General features: G+C 36.8%; 1 protein-coding gene across 4 annotated transcripts in view; it reads right to left on the reverse strand.

The window, feature by feature from the left end:
• Positions 1–17,774, reverse strand: part of XRN1 (5'-3' exoribonuclease 1) — a 135,354-nt gene that overhangs the window by 24,025 nt on the left and 93,555 nt on the right. For 2 of the 4 annotated variants that reach the window (XM_077991544.1, XM_001112305.4), the window contains exons 33-36: positions 16,504–16,612; positions 4,420–4,481; positions 1,886–2,008; positions 1,298–1,454 (exon numbers count right to left, since the gene is read on the reverse strand). In XM_077991544.1, the coding sequence (XP_077847670.1) occupies positions 1,298–1,454; positions 1,886–2,008; positions 4,420–4,481; positions 16,504–16,612 (451 nt within the window). Of the gene's footprint in view, positions 1–1,297; positions 1,458–1,885; positions 2,009–4,419; positions 4,482–16,503; positions 16,613–17,774 lie in introns of all 4 variants that reach the window. The other 2 variants (XM_015131995.3, XM_015131994.3) reach the window with 1 other exon arrangement.

Raw genomic sequence — 17,774 nt, forward strand, 5'->3', positions numbered from 1 at the left:
TTAGGTGATCCACCCGCCTCGGCCTCCCAAAGTGCTGGGATTACAGACGTGGGCCACCACGCCCGGCCAATTCCAGGTTTTGATCTTTAATACACTTAGATCTGCTTATTCAAAAATGTTTTTCACTTCTCTGAGAAACTTCTGCCCACATCCACTTTTGTATCAGTCATTCTTCCTGGCTGCCTTTGGCAGATCATTACACAGATAAAATGCTAAAGTATAAGGGTAGGAACAAATATGGCAGATATTTACGGAAATCCAGTTATGTGCCACATGTTATGTTATAGGCTTTACAGACTTAAGATTATGACCCACTTTCCTATATCTAACTCTATTAATTATTTTTAATCAATTTTGTAGATTTTTCTATTTTTACAACGGCTATTTTAACATATTAGTATCAATTATTAGCACCTACAATGTGTTGGACATAGTGCTAACTGCTTTATATTTATACATGTTATATAACTGTCACAAGTAATTTGCAATGTATTATTTTATAAATAACAAACAAGATTTCAGAAAAGTTAAATAATGTATTGAAGTTACATGATCATTTTTAAATTACTGAGGACAAAAGCTAGAATGTGCAAACTTTTAAAGGTTTGGATGTCTACAGAATGAATATCTATAACACTACAATTAAGTAATCACAAGAAGACATTTAGTGACTGTAGATCTACTGGTTACATGGTTATATTATTACTGTTCTTTTTTTCTTTTCTTTTTTTTTTTTGAGACAGGGTCTGTCTCTGTTGCCCAGGTTGGAGTGCAGTGGCATGATCTTGGCTCACTGCAACCTCCACCTCCTGGGCTCAAGCAATCCTACCATGTCAGCCTCCCCAGTAGCACAAGCCACCACACCCGCTAACTTTTTTATTTTTTACAGAGATGGAGTTTCTGCCATGTTGCCCAGCTGGTCTTGAACTCCTGAGCTCAAGTGATCTGCCTGCCTCAGCTTCCCAAAGTTCTGGGATTACAGGCATGAGCCACACCTGGCCAGTTACATTATTATATAACTGAAACAAGTATAAAAATTATAGTTTTAAGAATAAAAGTAGTTTTGGGCCAGATGTGGTGGCATATACCTGTAATCCCAGCACTTTGGGAGGCTGAGGTGAGAGGATTGCCTGAGGTCAGAAGTTTGAGACAAGCCTGGCCAATATGGGGACACACCATCTCTCAAACAAACAAATTAATTAAAATAAAAGTAGTTTTATCTTTAAAAGTACCCAATAAAAAGAACCAAATGAATTTTTAAAATGATATTATTGGTAATAGTATTTAGTTTACTTACCTAATTTCTTACTTTGTTTAGGCTGAGAGGGTAATCCATATTCATCTCTTCTAATAGAGGAAACAGGGATTTCATTACCAATCTGTTTCATTTCATTCTTACGGTCCACAGTGTTAGAGCCATCAATTTTTAGAATTTCTTTAAGCATCCGTGTTCCCTTCTTTTTGAAAATGATTCACATGGAGATGGTGAGGGTGAAGCGAAGAAAGTCAACATTAGAGTTATAGAACTTACTGATCTTTCTTGGAAAGAATTCCATTGTTAAAAATTAAGACACTAACTACATTCAGATAGAAACTGAAAAAAACCCACCACCCACATTTCTGATATAGAAATGATACTTATCCTCCTGCTTAACTTTTACCCCAGTTACCTAGTAGCAATGTTTGAAAAGCAGGGGAATTGTGGTCTAAAGAGAAAAAGTATGGCTAAATTGCCCAGGGCAGCCTGGCTTCCTCACAAGATGACAATAATGATGTAACATACCAGCCTCCACGAGGGAAGTGTTTGAACACTTGCATGGGATATGTCTGCATGGTCAACAGTCGAGAAATTACCATAGTAAGAAAGTTCCTAGAAAATACGAACCATGGCAAATGATTGTGGTGACAAATGCTCTTCACTTGGAGGCTCCCCATGATGAGATGACTGTACTTCATTTTCTTTGGAGATATTCAAAGACGCTAAAAAGTTCTCAATTCCAGAATTAGGCTAAAAGAATAAATATTTTGGGCATGAAGATGAAAGTATAACACAAGAACACACAAAAAGCTGAGTTTTATATACAAAAACGGTCATTCAATGTCACTCAACCATCTTCCCAGGTGTTAAAAGTTTGGGAAGAGAATTTGAATAAATAGTTTTTTACTGTAACAATAGCATTTGAATAACCAGTCACAACCTTTTGGGTTTCTGAGACTTCTGGACTTTCATTTCTCTTTGATAGCTTAATATCATATTTGGTAGGCCCTTCCAAAGTCTACAAAAAAAGTAAGAATAAACTTTTTGTGCAAATATATTTATAGTTAACATGTAATAGTGTTCTAAATGAATTGTTGCAAAAAATTTTATGTGCTATTTTCCCTTTTATATCGTAAGAAAAGGGTGCCTATAAACTTGGATGGGGAAAATTACACCTTTATCTTCATTAACCTCTAAATGAGATTTAGCATTTCCTGCAATTATGAATATAGGCAACAAACCACTTACATGGTCTGCATGTTTGTATTCCCCCAAAATTCTTCTGTTAAAATCCTAACTCCTAATGGGATCATATTAGGAGGTGGGGCCTTTGGTAGGTAATTAGGTTTAGATGAGGTCTTCAGGGTGCAACACCCATGATGGTATTAGTGTCCTTATATGAGAGAAAGAGAATAGAGCTCTTTCTCTCCATCATATTAGATTATGAGAAGACGCATTATCTGCAAGCCAGAAAGGGAGACCCCACCAGACAATGGCACTTTACGAGATTCTAACTGTATTTCAATATAACTGGTTTTCTTTTAAATCTTTTTAGCATTAAAGACATTATTCTGCTAGTGCCTTGATCTTGGACTTCTCAGACTCCAGAGCTGTGAGAAATAAATGTTTATTGTTCAAATGTACCTAGTCTGTGGTATTGTTATTACAGCAGCCCAAATCAACTACGAAAACCACAACACTGGTGATTCTAATTGTATATCAGTATAACTGGTTTTCTTTAAAACCGTATGTATTTTATTTTAGCATTAAAAATACTGTTCTGAGAATAATAATGGCTTCGCCAAAAGTCCATGGGCTTCACCAAAGATGTCTATTGCACAAAAAGTTTATCAATCCCTTTTCCAGAAGAAAGGAAATTACAGTATAAGTTTCAAAAGGAGAGGGCCTTAAAAGTCAAGTAATTAAACCGTTTACCGGTATCTAAACATTAATGGGTTCCATTTACTACCTGTTATGTTCCAAATATTTAGCTAAGACACTGTTTATAAATTTAATATATTACTATAAGAGATCAATTTTTAAAAATATATATTAAAATATGATAGGCATACAGAAAAGTACACATCTAATAAATACACATGTCAAATTTTTTTAGATCAAAACTTTGTTATTCTTTCATTATAAAATGTATACAAAATCCTTGTAAACAGCAGAGACTATATAAAGTAAAATATAAATGATCTCAGCTTCCCCCACACCAATCTAATTCCACAGAATTTAGCCTAAGTTTGCCATTTTGTTCCATGTACTTCAACTGTATATGTAAACATATATTTCCATATTATATATAAGTGTGTGTGTAAATATATACATATAAAAGGCCATATATATGTCATTATATGGTATATATGTGTGTGTATATATATAAGAACATATATATGTAAGACCATACACGTCTGTGTGTGTATATATATGACCATATATATATGTCTATGTGTATATATAAGACCATATATAATGTCTACGTGTGTGTATATATGTGTATACACACACACACACACACATATCAAAGACCATATATACTGGGAGCAACTACAAGGGATTAATTTTTTTTTTTGAGACAGATTCTCACTGTTGCTCAGGCTGGAGTGCAGTGGCGCAATCTCGGCTCACTGCAACCTTCGCCTCACGGGTTCAAGTGATTCTCCTGCCTCAGCCTCCCAAGTAACTGGGATTACAGGCACATGCCACCACGCCTGGCTGATTTTTTTGTATTTTTAGTAGAGACAAGCTTTCACCACGTTGGCCAGGCTGGTCTTGAACTCCTGACCTCAGGTGATCCACCCACCTCCCAAAGTGCTGGGATTACAGGTGTGAACCACCGCGCCTGGCCAAGAGATTGATATTTTTATCTCCACTTAAAGATGAGAAAATTGAGACTGTGAGAGGTAAAGTGAATTGCTCAAGGCCACCCAACTATTAAATGAGAGAATCAGGATTTCAGGTGCTTCTAGTTCCAAATCTGGGACTTTAGGTGTACAAACTCCCATCCAAGTGACTGTCAGCTTAACTTCAGTGACCCTCTGGTCCCATATCTTATAAATTTGGTTGAAAAGGTTTAGAAATTCAGTACAATGCTACAGAGCCACAAATTGCATTAAGAAACTGGTAACCAGAAATTTGATTTTAAGGAAGCTTACCTGCTTATTGGACATTTTTTGGGACCAACACTCAGCTTTAGGACTCTTACCCTCTTCTTTAACTAGAGACAAGAAAACAGAAATTTTCATAAATGGAAGTATTTACTGCACAATTAAAACTACCAAATATTTATAATAGCAAGGCACTGTGTTAAAAACTCAGATAATTTTAAGACACAGTCTTTGAACTTAAAGGAATTTATAATATAGATAAGGGGGAGAAGAGACACTTAGATAAGAGTAGTGAAAATGGAAAGGTGGCATCTGAATTGGGCCTCGAAGGATGGTAGGTTTCTAAAGGGCAGACTAAGAAGTTAAGTACTCCAGGCAAAGGAAATAGTGGGAAAAAAGACATGGAAGCAGAAAGTTAAGGAGTAAAGTGGAGCTTAAGAGAACTAAAAAAGCAGGTTAGAGCCTTAATTTGCAAGTTACTGAAGACTAAGCTATTATATTAAGTTGGTAGGCAATGGGCAGCCAATAACAGAGAGTTTTTGAGCAGGTAGTAATCTGATGAGAACTGTGCTTTAGGATGATTAAAATATGGCAATAGCCTATTGGCTAGATAGAATAATAATACAAGACCAACTCAGGCAGCTATTTGAATAGCCCTGTTAAGGGGAAATTGGGGGATGGTAGGATAAACGAAAATAATGAATTTGAAAAATTCTAGGATTCAGCTAATGACAGGATGTGAAGATGAAGGAGATAGCAAAGGATGAATCTGAGAGATTACTTTCATAGGATTTGGTAAATGACAGAATATGAAGATGAAGAATACGAGGGGCATGAGGTAGATTTGAAGCAGCAAAAAAAACATACTTTGAAATTATTGCATAATATTCTATTATACTGGATATACAGGATTATATAGATCTACTATAACTTATTTTTACCACTTTCTATCACTAGACTGTTCATTAAGCCAGCCTGGAAAAATAAAAAGGTGGGTGGAAAGAGAAGAAGAAAAAGGAAGGAAGGAAGGAAGGAAGGAAGGAAGGAAGGAGGGAAGGAAGGAAGGAAGGGAGGGATGGAGGGAGGGAGGGAATATTAAAAAAGAAAGACTGAGGAAAGAAGCAGGGGAAGGGGAATAGTGAGGAGGGCATGGGAGGGAGGGAATGCGATCAGAGACAGGGGAAGGAAGCACAAAGGGGAGAAGGAAGGGTGAGAGAGGAATAGAGAAGGGGAGGAAGGGGAGGAAAGGAAGGTAATGGAGGTAAGGAAGAGAGGAAAGGAAGAAAGTGATCTTATGAAACAAAGGAAAAGAAAATGTGAGCTGACATGCCTTGACAGTGAATATTTGTTGAGACATACACAAAAGAAAACTAATTGAAACTCCGCATAACTCAAATCGTTTACATACATTTATGTAAATATTAATTTGAAGAAAAATTAAAATCCATTTGAATATAACACCTTTATGCTATATTTATCATTATCAGATTACAGGGACATTAATCTGTATTTAACTTAAAGAGTAAAATAAACCAAAATAACATATAGATACTGGTATTAAAAAAGGTATAGCAGTTACCAAACTGAACCAAAGTTAAAAACCACAAAATTTTTTTGAAAACAGCTTTTTAGAAAAAATGTTTAAAAGATTTTACTACCTATAATATACAGATAAATAAAGTGTCATGCATATATAAAATATAATAAGTTAGACTCAGGGCTCTGCACTTGATATTTCCTTTACTGGAAAGTTCTTCAGCTAGCTTTGCACAGTTCATGCCTTCTTGAACCCTTTATTAGGGTCTCTGCTGGAATCTCATCTCCTCAGAAAGACCTTTCTTGTAAACCCAATTTAAAAGAGCACCCCTGTCACTCTATCCTCTTAATCTGTTTTACTTTTCATCATAGCACTTATCATTACTTCAGATTATGAGATTTACTGTTTACTTGCTTATTATCGGTCTCCATCTTAGAGTGTAAACGCCATTATACTCTAAGAGGTCAGAAAATCTGTCTTCTTTTTCAGTTATATATCCTCAGCATCTAGAACAGTGCCTTGTACTCAATAAATAGTAGTTGAATCAATAAACGAGTCATAATTTGAACATAAAGAATAATTTTCTGATATTTGGAAATACTTTGGTCAAGGGAAGAGAAATAATTACTACAGGATGAAGATTCTCATTCCTGACTGTGCCTGAACACAGTAGACACTACTGAATAAATTTAAAGAGTATAAATATATAAATTATGTAAGAGAGAATATTAACAAAATATTTGCACCTATTTTAAAGAAAAGCCTGTAATATAATTTGGAGTATATAATAGGTAAGTGTTTATAAGCAAAAAAGTAACTGGATCACTCTAAGATTTATCTCAAGTAGTTAGGGAAGGGACATCAGCAAAAATGTCAGAGTAAGGACCTCCAGAAATACTCTCCTCCATAAAAGCAACAAGAGAATGGGCATAAATTAGCAGAATTCATATTTTCAGAACCACAGAAGTTAACCAAAGGCTTGCAGCAATCTAGGGAGTGTTTATTCAAGAAAAAAGGCAGTGGGAACTTGAGTACCTGCAAGCCTTGCCCCCATAGACTGAAGTGCTTTGGAGCTCTAAATAAACCTGAAAGGCTGTCAAGGCCACAAGGACTATACATCCTAGTGCTGAGTTGGGCTTGCAGCCTTGGATTTGCTAGGCATGTGACTTACTGAGACTCTTGCTGGGGCAGCTAAGGGAGTGCTTTTGCCACCACTCCCCCAACTCCCCCAACCCCAGGCAAAACAGCTTGAGGCTCCAAAAGACATCCCTCTCTGAGGAAAGAAAACGGAAGAGTAAAGAGGACTTTTGTATCTTGGATACCAACTCAGTAAGGCTTGTGTCAGAGTCATGAGATCCCATTCCAGGCCGTAGCACTCCTGGATGACATCTCTAGACATGCCCTGGGCTAGAAGGGAACCTACAGTCCTCAAGGGAAGAACCCAGTCTTAGCAGGATTTGCCACCTGTTAACTAAAGAACCCTTGGGACCGAAACAACCAGCAGCGATACCAGGTAGTACCCATATGCCTTGGATGAGACTCTGAGACATGCTGGCTTCGTAAGAGACCTAGCACATGCCCAGCTGTGGTGGCTATGCTGAGAGAGTCTTACTTGAGAAAAACAGAGGGAAAAGTAGAGGAGATTTTGTCTTGCATCTTAGGTACCAGCTCTGCCAAGTGGGACAGAGCACTAAGTGGGCTCTCAGGGTCCCCAATTCCAGGGTGTGGTTTAGATGGCATTTCTAGACCTGCCTTGGGCCAGAGGGAACTCCACTGCCCTGAAGGGTAAGTCCCAGGCCAGGCAGCATTTATCACAAGCTGACTGAAGAGCCAGTGGGCCTTAAGAGAACATTAGCAACAGCCTAGCAGTACTCCCCATGGGTGTGTGGTTGGTGATGGCCACAGGGAAATACTCCTCTGCCTGCAGAAAGTGAAGGGAAGAGTGGGAAGGGTAATGTCTCAAGGTTTCAGGGCCAGCTTAGCTGCAGTACAACACAAGGTAGATTTCTAAGGTTTTTAAATCCAGTCCCTATCTCCTGGATGGCACCTCAGGATCTACCTGGGACCTAAGGGAACACATTTCCCTAAAGGGAAGGACACAAGCCTGGCTGGTTTCACCATCTACTGATTATAGAGCACTAGGATCTTGAGTAAACACAGGTGACAGCCGGGTATGGTGGGCTGCGGGCGAGATCCAGTACTGTGGTGGCTTCAGGTCTGACCTAGTGGAGTCCCAGTGGTGGTGGCCACAGGGGTACCTGTGTCACCCCATCCCCAAGCCCAGGTGGCTCAGAAAGAGAGAGAGAGACCCCACTTGTTTGGGAGAAAGTAAAGGAAGAGAACAAGAGTCTGCCTGGGAATCTGGAGAATTCTTTTGAATCTTCTCCAGGACCACCAAGACGGTACCTCTGATTTTCTAAGAACCACAGAATTATTGGGCTAGAGGTGCTCCTTAATGTAGATACGGCTTAGATCACAAAATCCAAGTCATTTCAAATACTTAGAAAGTGTTCCCAAGAAGGACTGCTACAAACAAGCCTAGACTTTGAAGACTATGAGAAGTATCTAACTCTTTAATCCCCAGACACCAATGAATGTCAACAAGCATCAAGACCATCCAGCAAAAAACATAACTTCAACAAATTAAGTAAGGCAACAGGGACCAATCCTGGAGAAACACAGATATGTGACCTTTCAGACAGAGAATTCAAAATAACTGTTTTGGTCACGTGCGTTGGCTCATGCCTGTAATCCCAGCACTTTGGGAAGCTGAGGTGGGAGGACTGATTGAGCCCAAGAGGTTGAGCCTGCAGTGCGACGTAATAGTACCACTGCACTCCAGCAACAGGGCAAGACCCTGCCTCAAAAACAAAAACAAAAAATAAAAACAAACAAACAAAATCCCCAAATAGCTGTTCTGAGGAAACTCAGAGAAATTCTAGATAACATAGAGAAAGAATCAGAATTCTATCAGATAAATTTCACAAAGATATTGAAATAATTAAAAAGAATCAAGCAGAAATTCTGGAGTTGAAAAAAGCAACTGATATACTGAAGAATGTATCAGAGTCTCATAATAGCAGAACTGATTAAGCAGAAGAATTAGTGAGCTTGAACGGGTTATTTGAAAATACATAGGCCAGGCACGGTGGCTCATGCCTGTAATCCCAGCACTTTAGGAGGCTGAGGTAGGTGGATCACCTGACATTGGGAGTTCGAGACCAGACTGACCAACATGGAGAAACCCCGTCTCTACTAAAAATACAAAATTAGTCAGACGTGGTGGCGTATGTCTGTAACCCCAGCTACTCAGGAGGCTGAGGCAAGATAACTGCTTGAACCCGGGAGGCAGAGGAAGTGGTGAGCTGAGATTGCACCATTGCACTCCAGCCTGGGCAACAAAAGCGAAACTCCATCTCAAAAACAACCAACCAACCAACCAACCACACACACACAGAAGACAAAAGAAAACAGAATAAGAAAGAATGAAACACGTCTACAAGATCTAGAAAACAGCCTCAAAAGGGAAAATCTAAGAGTTATTAAGCCTTAAAGAAGGTAGAGAAAGAGGGGTAGAAAGTTTATTCAAAGAGATAATTTCACACAACTTCTCAAACCTAGAGAAAGGTATCAAAATCCAAGGACAAGAAGGTTATAGAATCCTAAGCAGATTTAACCCATAGAAGACTACCTCAAGGCATTTAATAACCAAACTCCTAAAGGTCAAAGATAAAGAAAAGATCATAAAGCAGCAAGAGAAAAGAAACAAATAACATACAATGGAACTACAATACATCTGGCAGCAGACTTTTCAGTGCAAATCTTACAGGTGAGAAGACAGTGGCATGACGTATTTAAAGAGCTGAAAGAAAAAAATTTTTATCCTATAATAGTATACCTGACCAAAAAAAAAAAAAAATCCTTCAAACATGAAGGAAGAATAAAGACTTTCTCAAACAAAAGCTGAGGAATTTCATCAACATCACATCTGCCCTACAAGAAATGCTAAAGGGAGTACTTTAATCAGAAAGCAAAAAATGTTAACGAGCAATAAGACATTATTTGAAGGCACAAAACTCACTGGTAACAGTAAGTACACAGAAAAACATATAATACAACACTGTATGGTGTGTTATATTATTATAACTGATGAACCAATGAAAAATAATAACTGACAACTTTTCAAGGCATAGACAATATAGTAAGATATAAATAGAAACAGCAAAATATTAAGCGGCAGGATGAAGTTAAATTACAGATTTTTTATTAGTTTTCTTTTTGTTTATGCAAGCAGTGTTAAGTGTTAAGTTGTTAAAAATAATGGGTTATAAGAGTATTTGCAAGACTCATAACTTCAAATCAAAAACATAAACAGATACACAAAAAATAAAAAGCAAGAAATTATATCACACCACCAGCAAAAATCACCTTCACTAAAACGAAGTCAGGAAAGGACGAAGAGAAGACCAAAAAACAACCAGAAAACAAATAACAAAATGGCAGGAGGAAGTCCTCACTTGTCAATAATAACACTGAATGTCAATGAACTAAACTCTCTAATGAAAAGAATTGTCTGGAATAAAAATTGAGGCATGAAAACTACTCGTGCAACACTAACCCTTGACACGTCAGGGTCAGGATGTAGAGGGAAATAGCCCTTTCTTCTATAAATACATCTCACTCCCCTTCTCAGCAAGAAGACCACCCTCCATGGGCTTTATTAAAATTTAATCACCATTTTGAATTGAGCTTATTGTAATTATGTTTGTAGACAATAAATCCTTTTCTCTCTCTTTTCAAAAAAAAAATAAATAAATAAAAATAAAAATAAAAAGGAACTGAAAAGTGTGCTTTATATATATGCTGATAAATACCATAATAAAGTCCTGCTGTCAACTTAAAAAAAAAAAAAAGAAAAGACACACAGTGGCTGAATGGATTAAAAAAAAAAAGAAGACCCAATGATCTGTTGCCTAACAGAAACACACGTGACCTATAAAGACACATGCAGACAAATAAAGGGATAGAAAAAGTTATCCAATGTCAATGGAAACCAAAATGGAGCAGGGGTTAGCTATACTTATATATTAGACAAAATGCATTTCAAGACAAAAACAGTAAGACACAAGGAAGATCATTATATAATGATAAAGTGGTCAATTCAGCAAGAGGATACAACATCTGTATAAAAACAATTGTAAAAAAATATATATCCAACACTGGAGCACCCAGGTATATGGAGCAAATATTATTGGCACTAAAGAGATAAATCCAAATATAGTAATAGCTGGAGACATCAACATTCCATTTTCAGCATTGTACAGACCTTCCAGATGGGAAATAAACAATATTTGGAAAAACCTGAAGACTCCACCAAAAAACTATCAGAACTGATAAATTCAGTAAAGTTTCAGGATGCAAAATCAACATACAAAAATCAGTAGCATTTTTATATGTCAACGGCAAACAATCTGAAAACGATATCAAGAAAGTAATTCCATTTACAATAGCTACAGATAAAACTAATTATGTAGGAATTAACCAAAGAAGTACAAGTTCTCTACAATGAAAACTATAAAACATTGATGCAAGAAATTGAAGACGACACAAAAGAAGAGAAAGACATTCCAAGGTTCACAGACTGGAAGAATCAATATTGTTAAAATGTCCTATTACTCAAAGGGATCTATAGATTCAATGCAATCCCGGTCAAAATACCAATGACATTCTTTACATAAATAGAAAAAACAATCCTAAAATTTACATGGAACCACAAAAACCCCAGAATAGCCAAAGGTATTCTGAGCAAAAAGAACAAAACTGGAAGAATCACATTACCTGACTTCAAATCATACTACAGAACTATGGTAATGAAAACGGCATGGCACTGACATAAAAACAAACACACAGACCAGTGGAACAGAACAGTGAACCCAGAAATAAATCCACACATCTCATTTTTGACAAACGCACCAAGAACATACATTGGGGAAAGAATAGCCTCCTCAATAAATGGTGCTGGGAAAACTGGATATCCATGTGCAGAAAAATGAAACTAGACCTCCATCTCTTGCTATATACAAAAATCAAACTGGATTAAAGACTTAAGTCTAAGCCTAAAGTATGACACTACTAACAGAAAACATTGGGGAAGCTCCGACACTGGACTGGGCAAAGATTTCTTGAGTACTAGTCCCCCACAAGCACAGACAACCAAAGCAAAAATAAACAAATAGGATCACATCAAGTTAAAAAACTTCTACACAGCAAAGGAAACAATCAACAACATGAAGAGACAATACACAGAATGGGAAAAAATATCTGCAAACTATCTATCTGATAAGATGGATAATAACCAGAATATATAAGGAGATCAGACAACTCTCTAGGAAAAAAATCTAATAATCTCATTAAAAAATAAGCAAAAGCTTCAAACAGACTTTTCTCAAAACAAGAGGCATAAATGGCAAACAGGTATATGAAAAGGTGCTCAGCTGGATGCGGTGGCTCACGCCTGTAATCCCAGCACTTTGGGAGGCCGAGGCACATGGATCACGAGGTCAAGAGTTTGAGACCAGCTGGCCAAGATGGTGAAACCCTGTCTCTACTAAAAATACAAAAATTAGCCAAGGGTGGTGGCACACGCCTGTAATCCCAGCTACTCGGGAGGCTGAGGCAGGAGAATTGCTTGAAACAGTGAGGCGAAGGTTGCAGTGAGCTGAGATCGCACCACTGCACTCCAGCCTGGGCAACGAGAGCGAAACTCTGTCTTAAAAAAAAAAAAAAAAAGAAAAGAAAAAAAGAAAAGGTTTTCAACATCATTGATCATCAAAGAAATGCAAATCAAAACTATAATGAGATATCATGTCACGCCAGATAAAATGGCTTTTATCCAAAAACAGGAAGTAACAAATGCTGGCGACGATGTGGAGAAAAAGGTACCGCTGTATACTGTTGGTGGGGAGGTAAATTAGTACAAACACTGGCGAACAATTTGGAGGTTTTGTAAAAAACTAAAAATAGAGTTACCAAATAATTCAGCAATCTCACTGCTGGGTATATACCCCAAAGAAAGGAAATCAGTATACTGCAGAGATTATCTCCACTTTCATGTTTGTTGCAGCACTGTTCACAATAGCCAAGATTTGGAAACAACTTAAGTGTCCATCAACAGGTGAAGAAAGAACATGTGGTACATATACATAATGGAGTACTATTTGACCATAAAAAAGAATGAGATCCTGTCATTTGCAACAACATGGATCAAACTGGAGATCATATGTTAGGTGAAATAAGCCAGGCACAGAAAGACAAATTTCACATGCTCTCATTTATTTGTGGGAGCTAAAAATTAAAAACGATTGAACTCATGAAGATAGAGAGTAGAAGGATGGTTACTAGAGGCTGGGAAGAGCAGTGGGGCGGGGAGAATGGGGATAGTTAGCAGGTACAAAAAATAGATGAATTAGACCTAGTATTTGCTAGCATAATGGGGTGACTATAATCAAAATAATTATATCTTTTTAAATAAATAAGAGAACATAATTATATTGTTTCTAACATAAAAGATAAATGCTTGAGGTGATGAATACCCTATTTACCCTGATGTGATCATTATGCATTGCATGCCTGTATCAAAATATCTCATGTAACCCATAAATATATACACCTACCATATATCCACAAAAATTAAAAATAAAAGATAAAAAACAAATAAAAGGCAAGGATGTATGTCCTCACCACTTCTATTCAGCACTGCACTAGTTGTTGTAAACACAGCAATTAGGCAAGAAAAGAAATAAAAGGCATTGAGATTATATAGGAAAAAGTAAAACTATCTCTATTTGCAGAAGCCACAAAAAATTAGGGTTAATGAACAGTTCAGGAAAGTGTCCAGATCAATATACAAAAATCAGTTTTATGTCTATAACAGCAATGAACAATCAAAAAATAAAATTAACAACCCAGTTCCATTGAAAAAAGCATGAAAAAGAGTAAAATATTTGGAAATAAACATAACAAAAAAGTGTAAGACTTGTATAACTGAAAACTACAAGACATCATGGAAAGAAATTAAAGACCTAAATAAATGGAAAGACATCTTGTGTTCATGGATCATGGACAGGAAGACTTAATACTGTTAAGATGACAATACTACCCAAAGTAACCTACAGATTTAATACAATCCCTATGAAAATTCCATCTACCATTTTTGCAGAAATAAGCAAGATGATATAAATTCGTACGGAAATGCAAGAGACCCAGAATAGAGAAAACGATCCTGAAAAAGAAGAACAAAGAGGGCTCAAACTTCCTGATTTCAAAACTTACAACAAAGCTACAGTAATCAAGACTGTGTATTTCACATAAGGACAGGCATATACATTAGTGGAATGGAATTGAGAGTCCAGAAATGAACCCATACATCTAAAGTCAACTACTTCTTAAAAATGAGATGGTGTCTTACTGTTTCCCAGGCTGGACTCAAATTCCTCGGTTCAAGCAATCCTCCTGCCTCAGACTCCTGGGCAGCTGGTACTACAGATGCATGCCTGGCTCTATAATCAAATAATTTCTGACAAGGGTGCCAAGACTACTCAATGGGGTGTCAAGAAAATTCAATGGGGAAAGAGTAGTCTTTTTAACAAACAATGTTTGGATAAATGGATATCCGTACGTAGGAGAATGAATATGAACTTGTATATCATATCATGTATAAACTTTTACTTAAAATGGAAAGAGACCCAAATCTAAGAGCTAAAACAGTAAAATTCTTACAAGAAAACACACTGTAACTCTTTGTGACTTTGGATTAGGGAATGGTTTCTCAGATGTGACACCTAAGGTACAAGCAACCAAAGACAAAGCAGAAAAAAACACATAAATTGGACTTCGTAAAAATTTAAAATTTTTGTGTTTCAGGAGAGTATAAAGAAAGTTAATAGAAAACCCACAGAATGGGAGAAATTTGCAAATCACATATCCAAGAAGCATGTAATATCTAGCATATATAAAGAACTCTTACAAATCAAGAAAAAAGATAAAAAATCCAATTCAAAAATGAACCAAGGATTTGAATTGACATTTCTCCAAAGATGATATACAGTTAGTAAGTGAGCATGTTGAGCACATGAAAGATAATCAACATTATTAGTTATTAATAAATTACAAATGAAAATCACAAGGACATTCCACCTCACACCTACTAGGATGACTATCGTCAAAGAGAGGGACAATAACAACTGTTGTGAAGGATGTGGAGAAATTGGACCTTCACACATCGCTGGTACAAAGGTTAAATGGTAATATCCAATTTGGTAGTTCTACAAAAAGCTGAACTTAAGAGTTACCACCATACAACTCAGTAATTTCACTCATATGCATACACCCAAGAGAACTGAAAACATATGTTCACACAAAAACTTTTCCACAGATATTCATAGCAGCATTATTCACTATAGCCCCAATGTGGAAACAACCTCCATGTCTACAAATGGATGAACAGATAGACAAAACGTAGCATTCATACAATGGAATATTACTCAGCCATAAGAAAGGATGAAGTACTGATACAGTTGTCCCTCCGTATCTGTGGAAGATTGCTTCCAGGACCTCCTGTGGCTATCAAAATCCACATACACTCAAGTCCCTTAGAGAAAACAGTGTAGTATTTGCATACAATCTACACACATACTCCTTATATATTAAATAATCTCTAGATTACTTACAATGCTTGATACAAGGTAAATGCTGTGTAAATAGTTGTCATACTGTGTTGTTTAGGGGAATAAGATTAAAAAGTGTGCACATGTTCAGAGCAGACACAATCATCCTCTTTTTTTTTTTTTTTTGAGAAGGGGTCTCACTCTGTCACCCAGGCTGGAGTGTAGTGGCCGATCTTAGCTCACTGCAACCTCTGCCCCCCACCCAGGCTCAAGCAGTCCTTCCACCTCAGCCTCCTGAATAGCAGGGACTACAGGTGCATGCCACCACACCTGGCTAATTTTTATATTTCTGGTAGAGATAGGGTTTTGTCATGTTTTCCAGGCTGGTCTTGAACTTCTGGGCTCAAGTGATCTGCCTGCCTTGGCCTCCCAAAGTGCTGGGATTAGAAGCATGAGCCACCGCACTCTGTCTTTTCTGAATGTTTTTGATCCTCAGTTGGTTGAATCCATGGATGTGGAACCCACAGGTATGGAGGGCCAACTGTACATGCTACAACATAGATAAATCTTGAAAATACACAAGTGAAAGAAGTCAGTCATAAAAGTTCATATATTTTCTGATTCCATTTATATAAAGTGTCTAGAACAGGCAAATCAATAGAGGCAGAAAGTAAACTATGGGTTGCCAGGGCCTGGAGGAGTGACTGCTAATAGGTATGGTGCTTCTTTTTCAGGTGACAAAAATTTTCTAAATTTAGATGGTGGTGTTGGTTATAAAGTTTTGTGAAAATACAAAAAACCACTTACTGAATACTTTAAAAGAATGAATTTACTTTATGGTATGTGAATTATATCTCAATAAAATTGTTTATTTTTTTAAAAAAGAAGCAGATAGCACACACAAGTACACCTTTCTAATTTAAAACTTACATTTTCTGTGAGGGTCATGTTTTCTTTGCTGATATTTAACACTGTTGTCATTAAAGCCAGATTTATGATGTTGGTTTACTTGGCTTATTTCTTGAGGTAGCACTGCACCCTGAAAATTAAAATTCTTATAAATTAAACAAAATATTAATATTATAACTACTTATTATCTTCAACTTTTAATAATTACATTATTTTTATAAATTATATAGTTCCTTAGAAAAAAACTTAATATAGAAAAGTATACAGACTTCGAAAGCCACTTGAACTCTACCACCAGACTCATTAACATAACGATCATCATTCTATTTTTTCTATGCATTCGTTTGCAAGATATAAAGAAAACAATCATTTTATAAAGATGCTACTTTTAAAATTTGAGACAGATTCTTGCTCTGTTACCAAGGCTGGAGTGCAGTGGCGCAATCTCGGCTCACTGCAACCTCTGCCTCCCAGGTTCATGTGATTCTCATGGCTCAGCCTTCCGAGTACCTGGGACTACAGGTGAGTACAATCATGCCTGGCTAGTTTTTGTAGTTTTAGTAGAGACGGGGTTTCACCATGTTGGTCAGGGTGGTCTCAAACTCCTGGCCTTAAGCAATTCTCCCAACTTGGCCTCCCAAAGTGCTGGGATTACTGGCATGAGCCACCGCACCCAGACAAAAATGCTCCTTTCAATAAAATAATTAAATCTAATTTTGCTTGATGTTAACAAATGCAGAAACCAAACAAAATACTAAACTTTAGGTAAATGTTTCTTCACAACAGAAATATCAGTCTCTAAAGATCCCCCTAGATTTGCTTCAAAATAATCCCATCCAATGGGTAGGTGGAGGTGGGAAATGAGCAAGGGTTATAGAAGAAATAGTACTGGACTAGAGCAAGGTAGGGAATGAGTACTGGTGGGTTCATTCATTCTATTTACTTGATATCATTATGGTTAAACTTTTCCATCAAAAATTTTAAAAAGGTTATCATTTCTGGCTCTATATTATGAAAATTGAGGATGTCAGCCCACTTACATTCCCTTCCATGTTAATTTTATTAATCCCATGTTTTATTGGGATTAATAACAATCCCAATACCTGATTTTTATTAATATTTATATTGTCGAGGTTTTTAAATGATGGAAGACTTCACTACTAGATAGCCAGACTGATTATAAAGTTACAGTAATTGAGACAGTTCATAAATAGACAGAATTAGCAAAATGGCATAAGTTTCATATGAAGATTCTATCAGATCCTTTCATTTTTGCATAGGCCTGAATGCAA

The sequence above is a fragment of the Macaca mulatta genome, chromosome 2 (assembly GCF_049350105.2).
Source record: "Macaca mulatta isolate MMU2019108-1 chromosome 2, T2T-MMU8v2.0, whole genome shotgun sequence".
In the NCBI taxonomy this organism is placed as follows: Eukaryota; Metazoa; Chordata; class Mammalia; order Primates; family Cercopithecidae; genus Macaca; species Macaca mulatta.